Genomic DNA, 23,305 nt, shown 5'->3' on the forward strand with positions numbered 1-23,305 from the left:
ATGAAGAGGGATATGAAAGGACAGCAGTTCAATGATTTAGAAAAGTAGAAGAAGAAAATATGAGGGAGATGCTGTCTGCCATCTGAACAGATGAGTTTGAATTATGTTTCCAAGAATGGAATCCTAGATTTGACAAACGTATTAAGTGTAATGAAGAGTACTTTGAAAGTGATATTGTTGTTTTGTAAAAAAATTTAAATATATAGCTTGGGGAGGGGGGAATTCTGGTTTTTCAGTGGGACCCCCTCATGTACTAATCACATTTCATTTTTTCAAGAAACTACCAAACCCTTCCAAAATTTGCTGTAAGATTTTACATTCTAACAATGTGTCATGATTTTTTTTCACATGCCTAACAGTATTTGGCATTGTCACTATTTGTTACAATAGCCATTTTTTGTAAGTGTGTAGTGATATCTCATTATGGCTTTAATGTACAGTTCCTTAATGGCTAATGATCCTGAACATCTTTTCATGTGTTTATTTACCATCTGTATATCTTTTTCAGTGAAATGTCTATTTATGTCTTTTGCCCCTTTTCTAATTGGATTGTTCGTTTTTATTTTTGAATTTTGAGTATTTGCTGTATATTCAAAAATGTTTAGAAAATATTTCCCTAAATTCAACACTTATTATTTATCTCTTAACAGGATCTGTTGCAGAAAAAAGTTTTAAATTTTGGTGAGGTCCAATTTACCAGTTTTCCCCTTTGTATTTCATTTTTTAGTGTCAAATCTATGAACTCTGCCTAGCTCTAGATTCCAAAGATTTTTTTCAATGATTTATTTTGTATATTTTACATTTAAGTTGGCTATTTATTTTGTGCTAATTTTCATATGAAATATGAGACTTCTTTTTGTTACAGATAACAAAATTGTGCAGGTACCATTTGTTGAATAGACTATCTTACTTTGATTAATTTTTGCACCTTTGTTGAATATCAAGTGAGCATATTTATGTGAGTCTATTTCTGAAGTCTCTATTCTGTTCCATTTATCTATGGATCTTTCCTATTGCCAATACTACACGTATTTGATTGCAGTAGCTACACAGGAAGTTTTGAAATTGGCTAGCTTGATTTATTATTTTAACCTTTTTTTCAAATTATTTTAGATATTACAGTTCTTTATTCTTTCCATATAACTTTTACAATGATCTTGTTTATCTGTACAAAATCTTCCTGGGAGTTTAATAGGAAGCATGGTAAACTTGTGTTTCAATTTGGAGAAAACTGTTACCTTTGCTATGTTTAGTCTTCCAGTCATGAACATCATATATCTCCAAATTTATTTATATCTATTATCCTTTCACAGTACTTTGTAGTTTTCAACATGCATACTTTGTTAGATTAACACTTAAGTATTTCATATCATTTGCAAATAGGGACAGTTTTATGTCTTCCATTATAACCTATGTGCCTTTTATTTCCTTGCCTTGCCATATTAAACTGGCTGGGACTTATAGCACTGTGTTGAACCAGAGTGGTGATAGCAGACATCTCTACCTTATTCCTGATCTTAAGGGGTAAAAATCCAACCCTAATATGAAAATAAATTAAAAAGCTGTAAGGTTCAAGTTCATACATACATGGCTTTATTCCAAACAAAACATGTTTAAATATGTCTCTGGAATCAGTATATGACTGCAGACGAGCTGTCTCAATAGTAGGCTTAGTATCATTCAGGTGTTTTCAGAAAAAAAAATCAAAATTTTGATCAAAATCAAAAATCTCTGAGGAGATCTGCTTAGGCAGTTGAATTCAAGGCAGGAAATAAACTCAGAAGGCTATTTTTCAGAATTCCAAAAATTATAATCTATAGATTTTCTCAAAAGATGCAGGATGATCACAGGGATTTATGAAGAAATTTGAAGAAAATGGAAAACTGTTGGTAAGGAAAAGGCCAAGACGATGCACCAAATAATTTTTCTCCATCACAACAATGCACCTAATTATTCTAAAAGAATCCCCTTAGGAAATTTTACCTGCTCATTTTAAGAGCATTCCAGTGGAAAACTTTTACCCAGTACTCCGTACACTCCCGATCGTGCCCATTCAGACTCCTATTTTGGTTCTCCAAACTCCAAGAACATTTATAAGGAAGGCAATTTGCATCCCTTCTCACTCACTGCCATCCAGTCAATTCCTACTCAAGCTGATCCTATAGGACAGAGTAAAACTTCTTTTGTGGATTTCTGAGGCTGTAAATCATTATAGGAGTAGAAAGCCTCACCTTTCTCCCATAGAGCAGCTGGTGGTTTCAAACTGCTGACCTTGCATTTAGCAGCCCAACATATAACCCACTACACCATGAGGGCACCCCCTTGAGTTCCTTGAGGATCCTAAAATGGCTATTTGGGTGTAGTTCAATCAAAGAGCACAGAATTATTTGAGGAAAGTTTGGAGAGATTAAAATACCACTTTCAGATGTGTGTAGACCTAGATGGAGAATATATTGAGAAACAATAGCTTATTTGGATATTTTTGTTTAATAAAGTTTTGTACAGGAGTACCTACAGCCATCAAGTCAATTCCTACTCATAGTGACCCTATGGGACAGAGTAGACCTACCCCTGCAAGTTTCTGAGACTGTAATTCACAGAAGCAGAAAGCCTCTTTCTCCTGCAGAGCTAGCTGGTGGTTTTGAACTGCTGACCTTGAAGATAGCACTCCAATGCGTAACCACTATTCCACCAAGCCTCCTACTTTTTTATTTACTCTCACAGATTATTAGATGTAGGATTTTTTTTCCGTAAATGCTTTCTATCAAGTTGAGGAAATTTCCTTTTTATTCGTTCCTACCATTATTTTTTCTGATAATATTTATCATGAATGGGTGCTGAATTTTATCACATTTCTCTGAATACATTGATGCAATCGTGTAATTTTTTTTACTCTATTAATACTATGGGCTACAGGGATTGATTTTCAAATATTGAGCCAACTTTACATCACTAGAAAAATCCTCATCTTGCTTATAGAATTTGTACTGTATTTTTCTCAAAATGCAAGCACTCTCTGTTTCTCTGTATGTTTGTTTTTGCCATTTGCCCCCTCTCCCCATGAAGGATTTTTGTAAGCATGCTCAATTAATTTTTAAAATGTCTTTTGGAGTGTAGGTGCAGTTTATAAAAAATGTAAAACTCACACATTGATGTATAGACTTACAATAATCCTTTTTATATAGCTGGATTCTGTTTGCAAATAATTTTTAAGGATTTCTATGTTTCTTTATGAAGTCATTTTTCTTCGGTGTTGTCTTTTTGGTTTTGTATTAGACTAATACTAGCTTCAAAAAATGAATTTGGAAGTTTGGCCCTCCTCTGCTACTTTCTGAAAGAAAATGTGTAGAATTTATGTTAATTCGTCATGCAGTTGGTAGAATTCTCCATCGAAACCATCTAGGCTTGTAAATTTCTATTTAAGGAGTTTTAAAATTGTGCATTCTATTCCCTTAGAAGTCAAATAACCAGAAAGCCTAAACCCACTGCCATTAAGTTGATTCAGACTCACACTGGCCCAATATGGGATTTTCAAGGTTGTAGGAACAGACCACTTCATCTTTCTCCTGTGGAGCATCTGGTGATTGTAGACCCCCAAAAGTCTCATTGATCAAATTCTGACTCACAGCAGCCCTACATAGGGTTGCCAAGGTTATATTTATAGGAGCAAATAGCCTCATCTTTTCCCTCAGATTGACTACTGGGTTTGAACTGCCAACCTTGCAGTTAGCAGGCCAGTGCTTACCTAATAGCACCACAAGGGTTCCTTAGTGGTTATATAGAGCTATTCAAATTATACAGTATCGTATTGGGTGAATTGTGATACTTTGTCATTTTTTAGGAATATGTCAATTTTTCTTGAGTTGTTAAATTTATTTATGTAGAGTTATTATTGTTATTATTTTGTTAGATGTCATTGAGTTGGTTCTACTCATAGCAACAGTAGGTACAACAGAATGAAACACAGCCCAGTCCTGCACCATCCTCACAATTGTGGTTATGTTTGAGCCATCTTTGCAGCCACGGTACCAATCCATCTTATAGAGGTCTGCCTCTTTCTCTCTGCCCCTCTGCTTTACCAAGGAAGAATTGTTCCTAGTATTCTTTTAATACTCGTCTCATATCTACAGTTATCTTCAGTGATATCTGCTGTTTTATTCCTTACCTTGGTAGTTTGTATCTTTTTTTTCTTGCTTTGTTTTGTTATAAGTTTGTCAATTCTATTGGTGTTTTCAACAACTATTTCATTGATATCAGGTTTTTCTAATTTCAATTTAATTGATTCCTGTTCTTTGTTCTTATTTCCTTTCTCTATTTGATTTTTTTTTCTCTATTTGATTTACATGACATCTTTTTTCTAGCTTTATCAGGTAGAAATTAGATTATTAATTTGATAATTTAATGTATGCATTTAGTGTTATAAATTTCCTTCTCATCACTGTTTTAGGTGTCTCACATAAAGTTGATATATTTTTATTTTCACTCAGTTCAATTTTTTTATATCCCTTGAGATTTCCCCTTTGACCCATGGATTGGTTAGAAGTATATTGTTTAGTTTCCAAGTGTTTGGAAATTTTCCATTTATCTTTCTATTATTGGTATCTAGTTTGATTTGTTTGTAGCTAGAGCACACATTCTTAATGATTTAAGTGCTTTGAAATTTGTTGAGGGTTGTGTTAGACCAGGTTGACTAGAGAAACAAATTCATCGACAGTCATGTGTGTGTGTAAGAGAGAGCTTTTATATCAAAGAGCAATTGTATATTGAGAAAACAACTCCGCCCAGTCCAGATCAAGTCCATAATAAGTCCGATATTAACCCATATGTCCGATACTAGTTCAGAAATTACTCTTTGACTCACGCAGCACATGCAATGATCCTGAAGGCAGGAATAGCACAGTGGAAAGTCCCATGGATCCAATGGCAGTGGGTGCATCTGCAGGGCTCTGGCTGCCATCAGCGTGGCTCCATGTGGCTTGTTAACAGGAAGGTCAAGAAGAGAGAAAGAAAGGGACTAGCCCGCATCTTCTGATGGCAGAATCAAGAGAGAGAGACACTCCCAGAATCCTCAGGAGAAGGCCATGCCCATAAGAAGGGATCAATCAGGCTTTGACCTGATTGACAGGCTATTCTCCATCCCTTCACTCTTTTATCAAGTTGACATGAAATTGTGTAACTACTACAAGGGTTTTCGTTTTATTTTGTATCGCCAAACAGACATCTTTTTTTAAAAATCTCATTGTCTTTGACTCCATTTTTCCACAAACTTTTTGAAACCCCCTTGTATCTTGTTCTATTTTCTTTAGGCACTTGTGAAAATCTGTGTGTTCTGCTATTGTCAGAATCTAATAAACTCTTATTAGATTCTGTTGATTAAAGGTATTCTTGCATTCTTTTATGTCCTTGCTGATTTTTTGTCTAGTTGTTGGGAAAGGATATTGAAGTCTCCATCAATAATTATAGATTTATCTATATTTCCTTTCAATTTTATCATACTTTGCTCCACAAATTTTACAGCTGTTATTTGATTCATACACATATAGTATTCTATTGCTTCTTCGTAAATTGACCTTCTGTAAAGAAAGTTTATTTTATTAACTCATATTTTTCTCTGCCAAGTTTTTTTTTCCTTTCTTAAATATAAATTTCCTTATTTTTAAATTTCCTTTCAGTTTAAATAACCTTTATTCATTCTTCTAAGGTCAGTTTGCTTTGACATCTCCATCATTCCTGAAGAAAATTTTTGTTGGATCTAGTGTTCCGGATTGGCAGATCTTTTTGTGCTTAAAACTGTTGTGTCACTTCTCTCCATTCTTGAGGGTTTCTAATGAGAAATCCATGTGATTCGAGTGATTTTCTCCTGTAGGTAAGTGTAATTTCTCCTTGCTGCTTTCAAGAGTTTGTCTTTAGTTTTTATAAGTTTGACTGTAATATGTGCTGGTGTGGCTTTCTTTGGGTTTTTCCTGTAGGACATCAACTCAGATCCTTAAATATTTAGATTTATTTCTCTTGTCAAATTTGTGGAGTTTTCAAACATTATTTCTTTAATACTTCTTCATCCTCACCATCTCTCTTTCTAGAATTTTCTCCACATGAATGTTATATCTTTAGTTCCAGACCAATGGGTCCTTGATACTGTGTTAATATTTATCCAGTCAATTCTCTGTTGTTGAGATTAGATTATTTCTATTGTTCTAGCTTTAAGTTTATTGATTCTTCTCCCTCCCCTATTCTGCTATTAAGTCCATCTATTAATTTTTGTTTGTTTATTTTATTTTTTAAGTTCTAAAACTACCATTTACTTCTTTGTATCTTCAATTTTCTTGATGAGAATTTCTATTTAACTGTGAAGATTTTATGTTGTTTTTTCAGTTGTTTCAAGAGTATAATTGCTCATTGAAGCATTTTTATAATGGCAATTTAAAAATCTTTGTCACATCATTATAACACCTCTGTTGCCTTATTGCTTGCATCAATAGATTTTTCTTCTTTCATTAAATTGGAGGTATTTCTGGCTCTTGATATTATAAGTGATTTTCTATTGAAATTTGATGTCTGCTATGCTATGAAATACTGATCTTATTTAATCCTTATCCTTTAATTGGTAAAGTAGAAGTGAGTTCCACCTTGTTTCTGCCAGGTAAGCCACAAGTCCAGATTGATTTCTAGGAAGAGGAGACATCTCATTACTGCTGAGCAATAATACCTCCCCGACTAGAAGGTGCAGTATGCCGTCCGACTGCTTCCCATATGGTCTTCACAGACATCACAAGGAGAAGGAACTCATACTACTTGGTAGGAATGAGCATTTCTGTTCTCTTGTGACACCACACTACTGCAAGATTTGAGGGTGCTTCGTTACAGCCTGGCAAGAGTGGAAATCTAGGCTCCCTACTTGGCTTTTGTTTTCCTGGGTGGGAGTCACAGGGTTTTTTTGTTGTTGTTATTGTTTTGTTTTGTATTATTTTTCATGGTGTGTCCCTGGAGTAGAGCAGTTATTGTCTAAAAGCTTTCCTTCTTGCTAGGCTGATCTTTTTCTAGGTCTTAGGACTAGCCAAAGTGGGTTTTTAGTGGGGACTCTTGTCTGTGCCTATTGGAATTTCTGGGTTGCCGACTTCTTCAGCTCCAAGACTAGGATATATGAGGCAAAAAATTAAAATAAAATGAAATTCCCGGAAACTTGAAGTTAAGTCATTCCTCAAGTCTCCTGATTCAATTTCAGTTGCCTCACATGCATGTGAAAATTGGACATTGAATACAGAAGACTGTAGAAGAATCTATGCATTTGAATTATAGTGCTGGAGAAGAATATTCAGACTGCTAAAAGGATAAACCAATCCATCTTGGAAGAAGTATGGCCAGATGCTCTTTAGAGGCAATGATGGGGAGACTTCATCTTTGGACATGTTATCAGGAGAGAACAGCAGCCCATGGAGAAGAACATCATGTTTGGTAAAGGAGGGGGACAACAATAAAGAGGAAGGCCCTCAAGGAGATGGATGACACCGTGGCTGCAACAATGGACGTGAGCATAGCAACAGTTGTGAGGCTGGCTCAGGACCCAGCAGTGTTTCCTTCAGTCGCGCATAGGATCGCTGTGGGTCGGTTGGAGCCGACTTCATAGCCCCTAACAACGACAACAGCTGCTCTTTTCCCTGGCTCTGTGGGGACATTTGGTCTGTGCCCATCATTTCCAGGTTGCTAGTGTCCTCAGCTCCAAGGCTGGGATATATGAGGCAAAAAATTTCCCAGGAACCTTGAAGTTATGTCATTCCTCAGGTCCCCTGATTCCTAGCTGATCTGCCTTCTTCTCCACACCTGTCAGAGACTTCCTATTTTGGTTTTATATGTAACATATGGTATGTCTATCAGAAGAAAAGTATGTCTCCTCCATTTTCCTGAAAGTGGATCCGGCTATTCAATTTTGCAGCCTGACATTTTAAGGGCACAGGTTCTGTGACTGGACTCCTGAATTCTAATCCCAGCTCCGTTGCTAATAAACAACGTATCCTTGAGAAAGACCTTTCACCCTTCATAACTTCAGACCTTCCTTCTGTAAGATGGATGTGCTATTTGTAACCATACCGCACTGAGTTAAAGGAAGGGATAAAGAAGGCAACATATAGGAGCCACCGACCAGAGAAAGGCTCCCAGGGATGGTGGGCACTGGGCTGTGGGACACCAACATGAGGGTGTTATTTCTCAGTTGTACATGTGCTGGGTTTTGTTTTCAAGTGTCAAGAGACATACAGACAAGTGGTTTTTTCCTGTTGTTTTTGAGAGTGGGAGAGAGAAGAGAGAGGGATAGATTGATCTATACACACTAAATATCTGACTTAAATATTTTAGACTGTTGGTGCATTTTTTCAAATCACTCTTCCTAGAGGTTACCCTGAGACCCGACTGCCTACAGGGGTCTCTTCTGTGGAGTTATGCCTAGAGGGCAAAGCCCTTGGGACCCAGTCTGCCCTGCAGCCTGACCTCGCTCTCTAAGGGCAGGTCTATGGGCCATGTCAGACCAGCTGTTTTTCCCGTGGAAAACGATGAATTAGTGAGGCCCTTGGGTATTGTTGTAGTTATTAAAAGTAGACTTGGGATTGGACTCATGCCTCTGCCATCTCAAAAAAACTCTCATTTCTATATCTGGAATGTCTCCTGCCCTCCATCCCTGCTGAGAGGAGACACTCAAGTTCACTGTCTCTACCTCCTTGTCTACTCTACATCTGTATTCTGGCCTACCCCACCTTTCATGACACCTAAATCCTATAGAATCAGAAGAGTGGCTGGTTCTCACTTGAAGACCCCCTTAATATTTGATAGTGTTGGCCCTCACTCTCCCCAGGCTTTCATCTGCACTTCTCTCTTCCTGCTTTCCTGTGTTCCTGGTGGCCTTTCTGTCTCTGATTGCCCTGCTCTCTGTCTCTCCAAGCCCATTTCGGGTGCCTTTGGTCTTGTTTCCTCGTGTCTGGCCTCCATCTCTCTCTGGGCACAGTTTTACCCGGGGATCCGGCTGGGTATTTGTCCCCCTGGGAGGAAAGCAGAGTTGTTGAATGATGAATGATGCAGCACAGGCCCAGATGCTGAGCCTGGGCTTCCTTCTCATTTCGCTGTAGTTGTGTCATTGAGGGCAAAGTCTACACAGCTACATTGTCCAAGCTAGGGTGAAGCCTATTCTTCCCCAAGACTTCTTGCAGCTAGGGTAGCATGGAGACCTCAGAAAGGACCTTTGAGCCTGTTCCTCCTCTTCCTTCTGCTGAGGAGGACTGGGAGCAGAACATGAGTAGGTTATTCCAACTGGGGCAGTGGCCAGGTGGGGGTGGGAGAGGGGCTGCCTTGCCCACCCTGCAGGCCTCCTCCAGATTCTTCACCTGTTTAATTCCTTAGCTGGTTCCTGGTCATGGGAGCATACCAGGATTTATATGAGATCCAGCGGGCAAGGGTTGGGGTAGAAAATTAGGCCAGAGGTTTCCAAGTATGGCTTTGCTCAAAAAGCATCTAGAGAGCTTTAAAAATGCAGCTTCCTGGGTCGCTGGGCTTGCTGACTTGTTCTGGGCTTCTGCACACCTCAGATGGTGTCGGCATGAAGTCGACATTTGGACCAAGGCTGGCCAACTTGCACCTGTGAGTGCAGATAGGCAAAAATGGTGAATCCAGGTAGGCCGCAGTCCCTCTTTCTGCAGTTCACCACCAGTGTCTGCACCCACGCCAGCTCTGGACACTTTCAGTCCCCATGTCCTCAGGGCCCCTTCACAGAGTAACTGAAAGACATGGGCTAAGTCCCAGCACCAAGGGGGAAGGAGGATGTCCCAGCTTGTCTTTGCTTCCTCCTGTCCCCCCAAAGGTCTGCATGATGGGGACAAACCTTGGCTGGTCCTGCTTCATGCCTCTGCCCACTCAGCAGGAGAGTTTTTCCATCAAGGGTATTCATCACGGGACTGCCCCTGACCTCTCTGCAGTGTAAAGAAGGTGACATTAACAGCCTCCTTCCCCGTATGATGTGTAGGCAGCAGCGACCCAGGACTGATGTGATAGCTGATGACAGCCCCGGGGGCTTGGAGCACTGGACAGCACTGACCTATTTCCTCCCTGAATCAGGGACGTTACATAACCAGACACGTGTTGGGGGTGGGTGGGGAGAAGGCAGCTATGCCCATGACCCGGAGGGAGGGTTCTTAACTGAAAAGGCAGCATGAAGCCCCAAGTGGCCATTGTGCATCCCAGCTCATATAAATGGGTTTTTCAAAAGGGATTGATTGAGCCCACTGACTGGTATCTTTTTGGGAATCCGTGGTATTTACCCTCTGCCATACTCAGCATTCACACTGGGTCATTTCTTCTTCTTCCTGTGACCTTACTTTATGAGCATCCTGTCTCGTCATCTGTGTGGAAGCAGTGATTCGAGCAGTTCTGTCCCACAGAGCCTCTACCTGTGCTACCCAGACGCAGTCACCAGCACTGAAGGTAGCTCATTTAACCACCTATGGCCACAGATGACCATATCAGACAGCAAAGCTGTATAACATTGCAAGGACTATTTTCAGAAAATTCTGTTGGCTCCGCATTCACCTTCGTGTTAAAATCCTTGTTATTCAAAGAGCATCACTTTAGTTTACAACTGATCATATGAGTAAGTTGGTGATCCAGTTACCTGTAAACACGTTTTTAAAACCATCAGTACATGCCAGGTTTCTTTAGAATCCCGTGTGTGTCTGGCAAGCACAGAGATGTGTCCAGAGCTGTTGGCCCATCACAGTGGGGTTCTCTCCAGATGCCTGCACAGACATCACGTAGGCCGTTTGTTTGCTGCTATACTTTCATTTTGTGTTTTCCTTTTGGCACTTTTCTCAGCAAAAATATGGCAAGAGGGAATCAAGATTTACTCCAGCGTTAAGCACTCATCACCACCGCTTCTGTGTGGACCCATATTTACACATTAGATCAAAGGGCAGCTGGCCAGGTGTGACACATTACAGGGATGGCCGCTCCTAAGGGAACATGGAGGCCCTCCCTGGCTGCCTGCCTGCCCCCACCACCCTACCCATTTAGGGTTTCCCCCTTTTACTCCTCCCCTGTGCTTCACCCCTACCCCAACTTTCCTTCCCTGCCTGCGCAAAGTAGGTGGGGCTCCTGCTCACTTGTCACCCTCCGGCTCAGGCTACATAATACCACAGATCTTCTTGAGAGTAGAGGGAACAGCTTGCAGTTTTATTCCCCTGGAAACCATACCTCATCATTACTGTTTCTCAATGCACAAGCAACTTTATATAAATTAAGATTTTCAAACCAGCACGGAGTTTGGAGAAAGAGGTGGGGCAGGTTGATCCTGGGGAGACTGGTCCAGAGTTGGGTTTATTTTTAGTGAAGAAGGAGGTCTCAGAAGACCTGGCCAGATCACACAATGCAACTGAAGCTTTACAGAGACTACCCTAGCTCCCACATGGTAAAAAGTTGATCACCAAGAGATGGGAGAGGGGCTGCTGCTTAGGATAGGCCATGAGGCAGGCCTGAGCATGTCCCAGATCATGTTGGAGATGCAATGGAAAGAGTAAGGGGGCAAGGGTGGCCCCCAGATTCTACTCAAGCATCTCATAGGCCACTTGCTAAGATTTGGGAATGGGATGAGGGATAGCAAGCCAGGTGACATGTCCCCGCAGTCACTCAAGGCAGGCTGGTCATACTTGCAGTGGCTGACTCTGGTACTTCTCAGGCCCCTACCCTGAGGTGGCACACAGCATAACAATTCTGTATTATACCCATACAGGAGCAGAAGCCCTTGTAGTCCAGAGACTTGGTAGCCTTGAGATTATCCCCAGTTGACAGCAGCTGTGCCTCCCCTTCTCAGGTGACACTGCCTGGGCCCCATCCATCCTTTCTCACGACGTCCTTGGCGTCTTAAGCCAGCACCCACAGCTATACTTTGGGAGAAGGATGGAGTCCAAAGTCTCAGAAGGTGGCCTGAACGTGACGCTGACAATACGCCTGCTGATGCATGGGAAGGTACAGAGGGAGGGGGGGATATGAGGGGGTGGGAGGTGGCTGGCTACCTGGCATTTGGTTTTCATTATTAATAAATAAATAGGCCCATCCTTATGGAGCATTTGCATGCACGGCGCAAATAACATCTCCCCAGTATACTCAAGACACAGACATCAATTCATGCCTGCTATCACACCCCTGGCTGTGTGTCCTCTGTGCACAAGGGCATCCGTCATGACTGCTCTACACCCAGCCCAGCCAGAACATAGCCTTGACCCTTAACCCCACTTCCTTTATCCAGTGCTGACCTCTTTAGTTGTCGCTCTCTAGTCCCCTCCAATCCAGAATCATCTCCTTCATCTTTCTCTGACTCTTACTTCTCATAGTGACCATCCATTACTTGTCATTGTAACGATTGAACTCACTACTTAGATTGTCCCTGGGTTGGCCAGCGGGGCCCCTTCACACTGTGTCCCCACAAGTAGTTATTTCCTGTGAACATCCCTCACTCTGGATCAGAGTTGTCCAGGCTCATCTTGGACGTTCCTGGTCCCAGTCCTGGACTCAGGTTCCTCCTGGTAGTGGCAGGGGTGGAGTTTAGAGAGCCAGGAACTGGGCACAGGGTGCCCTTGTCTCTCATGAGCATGCAGTCCTAGACAGCTCTAGGGAATATATTTGTGTATGTGTACATGCCACATACCCATATGCACACACGTGCACACATACGTGTACACAATACTTTTCTATATCCGTTTCTCTCTAGTGATACCTGTGAGATCACTCATTAATAACTCTGATCCCAGCCAGTGTCCCAGGACTCCCTGTTTTGCTCCATTTGGGGGGGGGGGTGCTATGAGAAGTCAGTTCCCAATGTCAGTTTGAGGTCGAGTGGGGCAGCTGACAAGGCTTTAGAGCCAGCAGCACTGACTCATCCTAGATTTCCTGTCCGGAGCAGATGGTGCTCACTTCCAGAAAGGCTGGCTCTGTGCCCCAGGACAAGGACCCGTCGGCCTTCTTCCAGCTGTGGTGGCAACTGGTTGAGTTGTTGGCAGCTGGAATGCACACCATACCAGCTCTCTGGGCAGTCAACTAATGACTCCAATTCTAGCAGTAGCAACAAAATCCTGCCCAGCCACCCAGCCTGCACTTGCCATGGGGCCCATATGGGTGGTAACAGCAACCTCTTGGCTGCACAATGCCTGCTGCCCCCTCAACTGTCCCAGGAGTGGTTCTCCACAAGGACCCCACTGCACGGAGGAAACAGCTCAGGCTTGGATAGTGATACTCTTGGAGCTCCGGAGCCAACCTGACCCTGACTGGCATGAGGGACATGGGGCTCTTCATGGGCAACAGCTGGGGCCAGCCTCCATAGAGGGTAGGCGTCCAAGAGCCACCTACAGGCTCCAGGCTTTAGGGCTGCCGTCGGTTAGTGTGTTGTCTTTGAAAAGCAAGTCACAGAGCAAGAGCAGCAGCTTGTCCTTTCACTCACATTGGTGGAAGGGTTTATTTTTCATTTCCTGCCGTGATTCCCTGGGTGCTTAGGTGCATCAACAATAAGCAGCCAGCTGCTCTCCTCTTGGGTTTGCAGCGGCAGTGGGTGCCATTCTGGACCCGGATGAAATGGATGTGGAGCCTGCCTCTGTGAAGGGGGCCTCAAACCAAGAAACCATACCTTTTGCCGTCAAGTGAAGCCAACTCTTAGCAACCGTATAGAACAGAGTAGAACCGCCCCATAGGACTTCCAAGACTAAATCTTTATGGAAGCAAACTGCCACATCTTTCTCACTAGCAGCAGCTGGTGGGTTCAAATCACTGACCTTTCGGTTGACTGCTGACTGCGTCATCACTGTGCTACTAGGCGTCCTTCATGAACAGCCCAGGAAGCTAGTACTCCATGGGAAGGGAGGCCCCTACACTTCTCTCTGGGTGGATTCTGAATCCCCTCATTCTCAGAGTGGAGAGCACATCTCACTCCTCTGCCAGGCTTCTTTTCTTTCTTTCTGCTCCATGACGTCATTCTTTCTGTGTGTTTTTCCTACAGGAAGTTGGAAGCATCATTGGAAAGGTAATTATCAAATGAACGAAGTTCTTTAGGGGTTCTCTAAAAGGGGAGGCATGAGAGAAGTGGCTGCACCTACTCTGGTGCTGTGCCCAGTAGCCCTGCAGTGGATGGATGGCAATGTTTTTAGTCGATATGGCACTGTGCTGAGCCCTAAGCATTTCCAATGGGGTCATGCCCTCTGACCTCTGTAAAGCAAACTCTATTCACCTTCAAGCTCAACACCATTGACACTGGCTCCATAGGTCAGCCTGTTTGTGCTCTGAGATGCTTGGCAGACACCCCACTACTCCTCCCTCGAGGCATAGCTTGCCACCAGGACTGGGATCAGACCTTTTCCTGGGCCTCTTACACTGTGTTTGAAGAGATGCCTGCGGGCACACCACTGCCTGCTCCCTGCTTCACACTTCACACTGTCCAGCCAGCACTGCCAACCCTGCCTCTGCATTAATCTGCCCAAAGGAGCAGGCTCTGTGGGCTGGTAGAGGCAGGAGCACAGCAGGCACGCAGTGCCTGGCACCATGTAGCCCTGACACCCTGTTTGATGTCAGATGGAAATTGAATGACACCGTTTCCTTGTGTCTGCTGTTTATTTCAGAAGGGAGAGACCGTGAAGAAGATGCGTGAAGAGGTGAGTGTACCTACCCTCAGAGCAAACTGCCCCAAGTCCCACCCTGAACCCTGGGGTTTGGAAGGGCCACAAGCAGGAGGAGCAGTGACCTCAGCTCAGGTGCAGGTACGGGAGTGGGGTGCACCTGCCTTCCATGCATTCCCCCTGTACACTGTGTCAAGCACAGGAGCCTTGGTCATCCGTGTGCCCTTTGCTAATTAAAATGTCCCTGTGAAGGGGATTTTGCTGACAAGGACTTTGCTACTAGTGCTGGCTTTGCTACTCGGGCACCAGGCAGATTTGCTGCTGGGGAATGGCCAGGGAAACGATTTTTGTGTTGAATTCGGTCATGGGGATCTGCCTCCTCCTCTCTAGAGTGGTGCAAGAATCAACATCTCAGAGGGAAACTGCCCAGAGAGAATCGTGACCATCACGGGCCCAACAGATGCCATCTTCAAAGCCTTTGCCATGATCGCATACAAGTTTGAGGAGGTAAGAAACCCCTTGTGGAAACAGATGTGGAATCTCCCTCTGGGTACGGGTCGGAGGTACCTAAATCTCCCTCCCACTTTCTGGACAACAGGATGCATGTGCAGCTGTACCCCAGGCTCTACCAGAAGCCTGCTCTGCCACGGTCTCCTTTCCTCTCCTCTGACCTCCTCTGCTCCACAGGGGCTCTTCCCTGATCTGGTATCAAGCAACATCTCTCCCTTCTACTCCTTTAGCTAGACATCTCTGCCACGAATGTTGGGGAAGCCCACCTCACTGATGGCTCTTCAAGCACCTCACTTCAGAGCCTGGAGCTCAGCTCAGCACATCTCACCCTCCACCTAAGCTATACCCTTCTGCTGACCCTCAGGCCATACCCTCTAGCATAGCCCCAGCCCTGTTCTGCTATCTCATGGCTGTCCCCCACTCCTAGAACTCTACCTACCACTGCTCCTCAAACACAGAACCAGCACTGTGGCCAGTCCGACTCTGGGAGAGCCTTGTGTAGCTCAGTTTAGCTATGGCTAAAGACAGAGAGAGACATAAATGTGTGTGTGTGTGCCACTTTGGTTGTGTGCCACAACTGTGTGAGCTAAATCTGAATGTTTTTATGTGTTCTCAGCGATTTTAATTGCCAAAAATTAGTTGGAGGTGCATTTAGTCTATTGAAAGAGAATGACAAAGCTGGTAATCCCCCCCCCCCAAAATTAAGCAATGTGAAATGATTACATATCTCCCACGTAAGAACAAGCAGCTCAGCATTACCGGAGCAGAGATCAGCCCCATCACTGTGCGTACAGACTCGGGAACACAGGGGACTGTCACAGTTGCGTGGGGAAAAGAGAAAGCTCTGATGTGCTGTAGTGCAGGTGTTATGTGGTAGGTTAGGGTCAGACAACATAGAACAGCGGCTCTCAACCTATGGGTTCAGATCCCTTGAGGGGCAAACGACCCTTTCACAGGGGTCCCCTAAGACCACCGGAAAACACATATTTCTGATGGTCTTAGGAACCAAGACCCCACTCTCTAACCGTCTCCAGGTAAATCCACCACATGCAGATACACCCACATGAGTACCCACAGAATTTCATTTATTTGTGATTAGAAATAAATATTTCACAATATATAATTACATGTTGTTTTTGTGATTAATCACTATACTTTAATTATGTTCAATTTTTAACAATGAAAATACATCCTGCATGTCAGATTTTGACATTACGATTCATAACAGTAGCAAAATTACAGTTATGAAGTAGCAAGAAAAATAATGTTATGGTTAGGGGATCACCACAACATGAGGAACTGTATTAAAGGGTCATGGCATTAGGAAGGTTGGGAACCACTACCATAGAAGAAGGTATTCTGTGAGGTTAGAACCAAAACCATACACTAGCTGGGTTACACCCTCAGATCTCTGTTAGTCTCTTCTAAATGGCAACTGTTTGGCCCATCCCCCTGGGAGGGGGTTATACACTGATCATTGTGATCAGTTCCCCCCTTACTCCCCCCACCTTCCCCTTACCCTCCTGATATCGCTACTCTCAATATTGGTCCTGAGGGGTTTATCTGTCCTGGGTTCCCTGTGTTTCCAGCTCTTACCTGTACCTGCGTACATGTTCTGGTCTAGCCGGATTTCTAAGGTAGAATTGGGGTCATGATAGTGGGGGTGGGGAACCATTAAAGAATTAGAGGAAAGTTGTATGTTTCAGGGATGCTATTCTGCACCCTGACCGGCTTATCTCTTCCTTGTGACCCTTCTGTAAGGGTTTGTCCAGTTGTCTACAGGTGGGTCTCCACTCGGCACTCCCCTTTATTCATTGATAACATTGATAAAGATTTTTTGTTCTGGGTCTTTGATGCCTGATACCCGATCCCATCGATACCTCATGATCACACAGGCTGGTGTGCTTCTTCCATGTGGGCTTTTTTGCTTCTCAGCTAGATGGCCACTTGTTTATCTTCAAGCCTTTAAGACCCCAGATGCTATATCTTTTGATAGCCAGGCACCACCAGCTTTCTTCACCACATTTGCTTATGTACCCATTTTGTCTTCAGCAATCTTGTCAGGAAGGTGAGCATCACAGAATGCTAGGTTATTAGAACAAAGTGTTCTTGCATTGAGGGAGTACTTGAATAGAGGCCCAATGTCCATCTGCTACCTTAATTCTAAACCTATGACTGTATGTACATAGATCTATTTCCCTATCGTTATATATAAATATATTTACACATGTACACACCTGTATTTAAACCTCTATAAATGCCCTTTGCGCCACCCCTCACCCCAGTTCTTTTTTCTGTTTCCTTTTACTTTCCTCTTGTCCCACTGTCATGTTCGGCCTTCATTCAGGTTTTGGTAATTCCTCTCGGTTACATTGCCCTTGATCAAGCCCTACCAGGCATTCTACATCCTCCTCACCATTGATTTTAGATCATTTGTTGTTCCCTTGTCCCTGGGTTTGTTAACACCCACTTCCTTTTCTCCACCTCCCTCCTCCCTCCCCCTTCCTGTGTCCCCACAGAATTGTCAGTCCCGTTGCTTTCTCCTCTCCTCCAGATTGTTTATCCCACCTATCTTATCTAAATAGACATGCAGAGACAATAATAAGCACACACAAAAAGACAGAGCAAAACAAAGCAACAAAAGAAAACAAAACAACAAGAAAAGACATGACCTTTAGGAGTGTTTTCTGGTTGAGTCTGATGGGGTGCCATGCCCTGGCCTCACAGTCTATTTTTGGTATTCCCCAGGGACTTCATTGCTCTGTTCCCCTTGCTCTTGTGTTGCACACTCTTAGTGTTTTGCCCGGTGGGTAGGGTCAGATCAGGCACAATTCCCGCACTGTGTCTCCAGTGTTGTCCCCCATAGCACTATGGGTCAGTGAGGGATGTCGTGTCTTGTGGTGGGGCCAGCCCTATGGTCCTCTCTGCATTGGCTGCTCTGAGCAGGAACATCATCCTCAGGGCTTGGTGGGCCAGGATGTGCTCCACTCTCTCCCTCTCCCCCTTCGTTTGCTCCCGTGTGCTCTGATCAGACAGGTCCCTCTCCCTGAGCTATAGCTTCAGTGCTGTCCTCTGAAATGAATCCTTCTCGGGGGAGAGGGGCTGTTCACATAGTTGGGGTTGGGGCTGGCCCCTCAGACCTCTCTGTTGGTTCCCAGCTTCATGCCGGTATATTCCATTCATGTCTTGAGGGTGTTGTTTAGATCTCCACAGGGAGAAAGGGACAAGACTTCAACCTGGTGCACCAAGCCATTATTACTTCTAAGGAGTAGTCTAACTGTACTTCTCTCAGGACAGATTTGCTTGTTCTTCTAGCAGTTTGTGTATATTCAGTATTGTTATTCAACATCATAATTCAAATGTATATTTATTCTTCTGTCTTCCTTTTCCATTGTCCAGCTTTTGCATGCATATGAAGCAATTGAATATTGTATAGCTTGTGTCATGATATATTCAGTTGCCTAATAGTCATCAAGTGACATCTTTGCTTTTTAAGATATTAAAGAGATCGTTTGCATCAATTTGCCCAATGTAATCCATTCTTTCTTTCCCTGACTACTGTTTCTATATCATTGGTTTTTGACTCAAGTAAAATGAAATCGATTAATATTTTAAATAGTTCAATATTTTCTTTGTGTATAATGAAGTTGCTTATTGGCTTAGTTGTGAGGATTTTTGCTTTCTTTATGTTGAGTTGTAATTCATATTGAAGGCAGTAGATTTTGATGTTCATCAATAAGTGCTTCAAATTGTCTTCCCTTTCAATAAGAAAAGCTGTGTTACCATATGGTGAAAAAACACAACCCTGATACACACATTTTCTGATTTTATCAATGCAGTATCTCTTCTTGACCTATGTATAGATTCTGCATGAATATAATTAAGTATTTTGGAATTCTCATTCTTCACAGTGCTATCCATAATTTGTTATGATCCACACAGTAGCACTAACAATTACATAGATAACAAAATATAAGTAAACATCTTTCTAATGTTCTCAGCCAAGATCGATCAGGTATCAGCAATGATATTACTCAGTCCACAATCATTTTTTAAGCTGGCTTGAATTTCTAGCAGTTCTATAACAATTTATGGCTGCAGCTATTTTTTAATTATCTCCAGTCAAAGTTTGCTTGTATATGATTTTAATGATATTAAATTATCTGGTTAATGATAAAAATTATGTGCTATAATTTTCACATTCCACCAGATGATTTTTATTTGAAGTGGACATGAATATGGACCTCTTCAAGTCCGTATTCTGAATGTCGAAACTTTGTAGCAAATATTAGGAGTACTTCCAGATTTGCCTTAATTTCCGTTGGTATTACATCATTCCTGGAGCCCGGTTTTTCACTAATGCTTTCGGTTCACCTTGGACGTCTTCCTTTAGTACCATTGGCTCTTGAGTATATGCTCTGAGGTAGTTAGTTTATTGTGCCAACCTGACCGATAAACACATGCGGGGTTAATTGAAGGGCGGAGGGATAAATGGCTCAATGAGCCTCACCTTTCAAATTCTTGGATCTCTTGTTTCGTGATGGTCGCACCAGGGTGCAGCTGCCTTAGCAGTTCCCTGCTTCAGCTAGCAAGGCTGACTTCCTACAAGACATCCCCAAGGAGAAGCCACATGGACGTACCCCGATGCAGCCCTGGGTGCTGGAGCAGCCGTGTGGACACCCCTGCCAGCGCTGAGATGCTTCCACATTCACTGACTCAGCTTTCCTCCTCCTCATCATTGAGTCTGTTTTGTGAGATGGAGGAGGACTTTGTGAACTGGTGTTGGACATATGGGCTAATGGGTTAATGTTGGACTTGTGGGCTTGGGAAGCACTGGGTTGGGATGTTTTCTTGATGTACACATAACCTTTATATAAAGCTCTCTCTTATACATGAGTTTCTGTGGTTTTGTTTCTCTAAAGTACCCAGACTAACACATGCTCCCTCCTGATGTGATTGAACATCAACCAATCCATTTGGGTACAGTAATTTTGTGTATAATGTCTGTCTTTTTTGTGTATAACTTCTGTCCTTCCTGTATCATTCACTTTTGACTGCATAATTGAAATGTATGCACCACTATTAATGCCAAAGATGAAGAAATCAAAGACTTATGAACTGCTCCGATCTGAAATTGATCAAACATACAGTCAAGATGCATTGATAATTACCAGTGATTAGGATGTGAAAATTGGAAGCCAAAAAGAGGATCAGTAGTTTGGAAGGAGAGCATACAATAGAGTTCTGCAAGACCTACAACATATTCATCAGAAATAAATTTTTTCAACAACACAAAAGACAACTTTACACATTTACCTTGCCAGATATAATACACATGTATCAAGTCAACTACATCTATGAAAAGAGACTATGGAGAAGTTTAATATCATCTATCAGTTCATGACCAGGTGGTGATGGAGAAACAACCCAAAAATTACTCATATGCAAGTTCAAGTTGGAGCTGAAAAAAAATTAAAACAAGTCCACCAGAACCATGGTCTTATGTATATGCCAATTGAATTTAGAAAGCATTTCAAGAATAGATGCCACACTGAACACTAATGACAAGAGACCAGAAGAATTGTAGGATGATACTAAAGGCATCATAAATGGAGAAAGCCAAAGGTCATGAACAAAACAGGAAAGAAAGAAAATACTGAAATGCTATCAGAAGAGACTGATACTTGAGCACAGAGTAATTAAAATACCTGGGAAAAATGACAAAGAACTGAATAGATTTCAAAGAGAAGAACATTCTTTGCATTTCTCAAGCAAAACTGAAGCAAAAATTCAAATCTTGAATTGAAATGTCTACGTGACCTACAGCAAAGTATTTTTCCAAGTGTAGTGAGAAGCACAAATAGGCTATTCTGTGTGGCTACCTCCAGTAACAGGATTTGGCAGTTACATTTGATGTCAGCTTGAACCTGTGTGAAAATGTAATGGGGAATCCAACCTGTCAGTAAGGTCACAGCCTGATGATGCCTCCTTGGGTGTGTGTGGCCTATTTTATAGGAGATGCTGGGAACTTGCTTTTCTTACCCTTTGATTCCCCTTCACTAACTCTGGGTCTGCCTCCTGGGGTGGCCCCATGCGGGCCTCAAACCTAGAGAGCTACTAACGCCCTGCCATGTTCCCACCAACGTTGGATCCACTCGACTCTAAACCCACCAACCTATGATCTCCCTGCTTCCAGCTTCACATTTCTGCATCATTGGCCTTCAGCCATGTGAGTTTGAAGAGGGCTCTGACTAGCATCACACCCATGGACTTGAATTGGACTGGGCTGGGACACCTTCTTGATATGAAATTCTTCTTGATAATAGAGTTCTTTCTTATACATATATGTCACTGGTTTTGTTTGTCTAGACAGTCCAGCCCAACACAGAGGGCTTCTTTTGACAACAACCTTTAGCACAACACAAAAGAGGAACATAAAAGGGAACAACAAGGGATGGATAGGAGTCTGAGTCCACCAAGGTGTCAAACAAGTGAGAACCAGTACCAAATCACTCCTCTCTCTCTGAAGGCCCCCATGAGCATCCTGTGGTCCATGAAGTGAGGTCTCCCTTCTTAAGTACTTCCTCCTAGTGCACATTCCCTGGTGCTGCAAGTACTAAAGCCCCTTTTCCCTCCCCCAGAATCTTCTCTAAAGTCTCCTAGGGTACAGGGAGGTGAGGCCAGCATTCCGGCCACTCCTCTGCCCGCCTCCCTGTACACAGAAGCCCCTCTGTGAGGCTCCCTCCTCTTCACGGAAACAGCTAATTCAATGCAGCTCTGAGCTAGTGTTCCAAGCACTTGTTTCCATCCTGCATGTGAGCAGAGAACCTGTTCCCATATGTGCACAGCGAGTGTGGCTCTGCTGTGGACACACCATGCTGACAACCTTAGGGGCGCACCCATGAGTCCCTGAACTGTCTGCTGTGCCTCAGATCCATAATCGCATAGTCCACCTGCCCAAACACTGCGCCTCAGTTCACAGCTGTTTTGCACAGGGTCAAGCAATATCCATGCTTAGGCTGTCTGGCTGCCTACCTGTCTCTGTCTCACCTTCCATCTGTTCCTTGGTCACCCTCTGGGTCAGCAACACACTTCAAGATCCACTTTCTATCATAGACTCTAGAGACCCAGAGATCCCACGCTCTGTGTGCCTGGCTTCCTACCTCACTGCCTGCCTTACCCTCACATTGCTGACCGGGCTGGGTCCTGTGTGTCAGTAGCCTCCTCTTTCCTTAAATAACTCTTCATATTCATGTACATTGCTCTTGTCTGTAGATCCCTTCAGGGCCTCAGCAGTTTGTAAGGATGCCTCAAGCCTAGAACCTATCCAAATCTTGGTGTAGGCCTACCAATCTTCTCTGACTAAGCCCTGTAGAGCCTGGCTCCTTGTGCAGGGCCTCATATGAAACATCCCCCTCCCCCACCTCCATGCCCATCTTGTCTATCAGCCAGGACCCCTTTGCCCCTCTTCATCCTGCCCGGCCCTGTACCCTGCTCGGTACTTGCTACCTGTCACAGGGTGTTGTCTCTGTCCAGGAACATGGATGACCCTGCACTGTCCCCTGACTGCCTGTAAGTGTCCGGAGAATGGGGCCTGCTTGGCTCTCTCAGCCTGGTGCTCAGTGCCACCTGGGCTGAGAACAGCACTGCAGAGCCTCTGACTGAAGCTCTGAATCCTTGGGCTTGGGGAAGTACTGTGTACCTGTTATGAAACAGGAGAGAATGTGAACTCACACATGCACTTGGAGTTTGCATGATGTGTGATTTGCCTATCAACTTGTGTATCTGTCTCCTCCCTAGGACATCATCAACTCCATGAGCAACAGCCCTGCCACCAGCAAGCCCCCTGTGACGCTGAGGCTGGTGGTCCCCGCCAGCCAGTGCGGCTCGCTCATTGGCAAAGGCGGTTCCAAGATCAAGGAGATCAGGGAGGTAAGGATCCCCATCCTGGCCCTGGGAGCAGGGGCACTCAGCCTTCATCAAAGAGCATCTTCTGTACTGTCCCCACACGTCAGCACCTGGGTCATGCTGCCATCCTGCAGGGAACCTACAGGACAGGGACAGTATGTACATAGATAGACTGAAACGTGGGGACATCTGCAAAGTGCGTAGATGGAAATGTTAGCCGCACACTGTAGGTCCCGTGTGAGGAGGGTGTACTCAGC

The 23,305-nt window shown here is 43.6% G+C and overlaps 1 protein-coding gene across 10 annotated transcripts in view; it reads left to right on the forward strand.

Moving 5' to 3' along the window:
• Positions 1 to 23,305, forward strand: part of PCBP3 (poly(rC) binding protein 3) — a 402,541-nt gene that overhangs the window by 340,891 nt on the left and 38,345 nt on the right. For 8 of the 10 annotated variants that reach the window (XM_045284776.1, XM_045284777.1, XM_045284781.1 and 5 more), the window contains exons 1-6: positions 6,715 to 6,795; positions 11,843 to 11,997; positions 14,018 to 14,041; positions 14,634 to 14,666; positions 15,021 to 15,137; positions 22,941 to 23,072. In XM_045284776.1, coding sequence (XP_045140711.1) covers positions 6,729 to 6,795; positions 11,843 to 11,997; positions 14,018 to 14,041; positions 14,634 to 14,666; positions 15,021 to 15,137; positions 22,941 to 23,072 — 528 coding nt within the window. In that variant the 5' untranslated portion in view covers positions 6,715 to 6,728. Of the gene's footprint in view, positions 1 to 6,714; positions 6,796 to 11,842; positions 11,998 to 14,017; positions 14,042 to 14,633; positions 14,667 to 15,020; positions 15,138 to 22,940; positions 23,073 to 23,305 lie in introns of those variants that run through there. The other 2 variants (XM_045284778.1, XM_045284779.1) reach the window with 1 other exon arrangement.

This window comes from Echinops telfairi, unplaced genomic scaffold, assembly GCF_000313985.2.
Source record: "Echinops telfairi isolate 266 unplaced genomic scaffold, ASM31398v2 ScPeMD7_7469;HRSCAF=8507_0, whole genome shotgun sequence".
In the NCBI taxonomy this organism is placed as follows: Eukaryota; Metazoa; Chordata; class Mammalia; order Afrosoricida; family Tenrecidae; genus Echinops; species Echinops telfairi.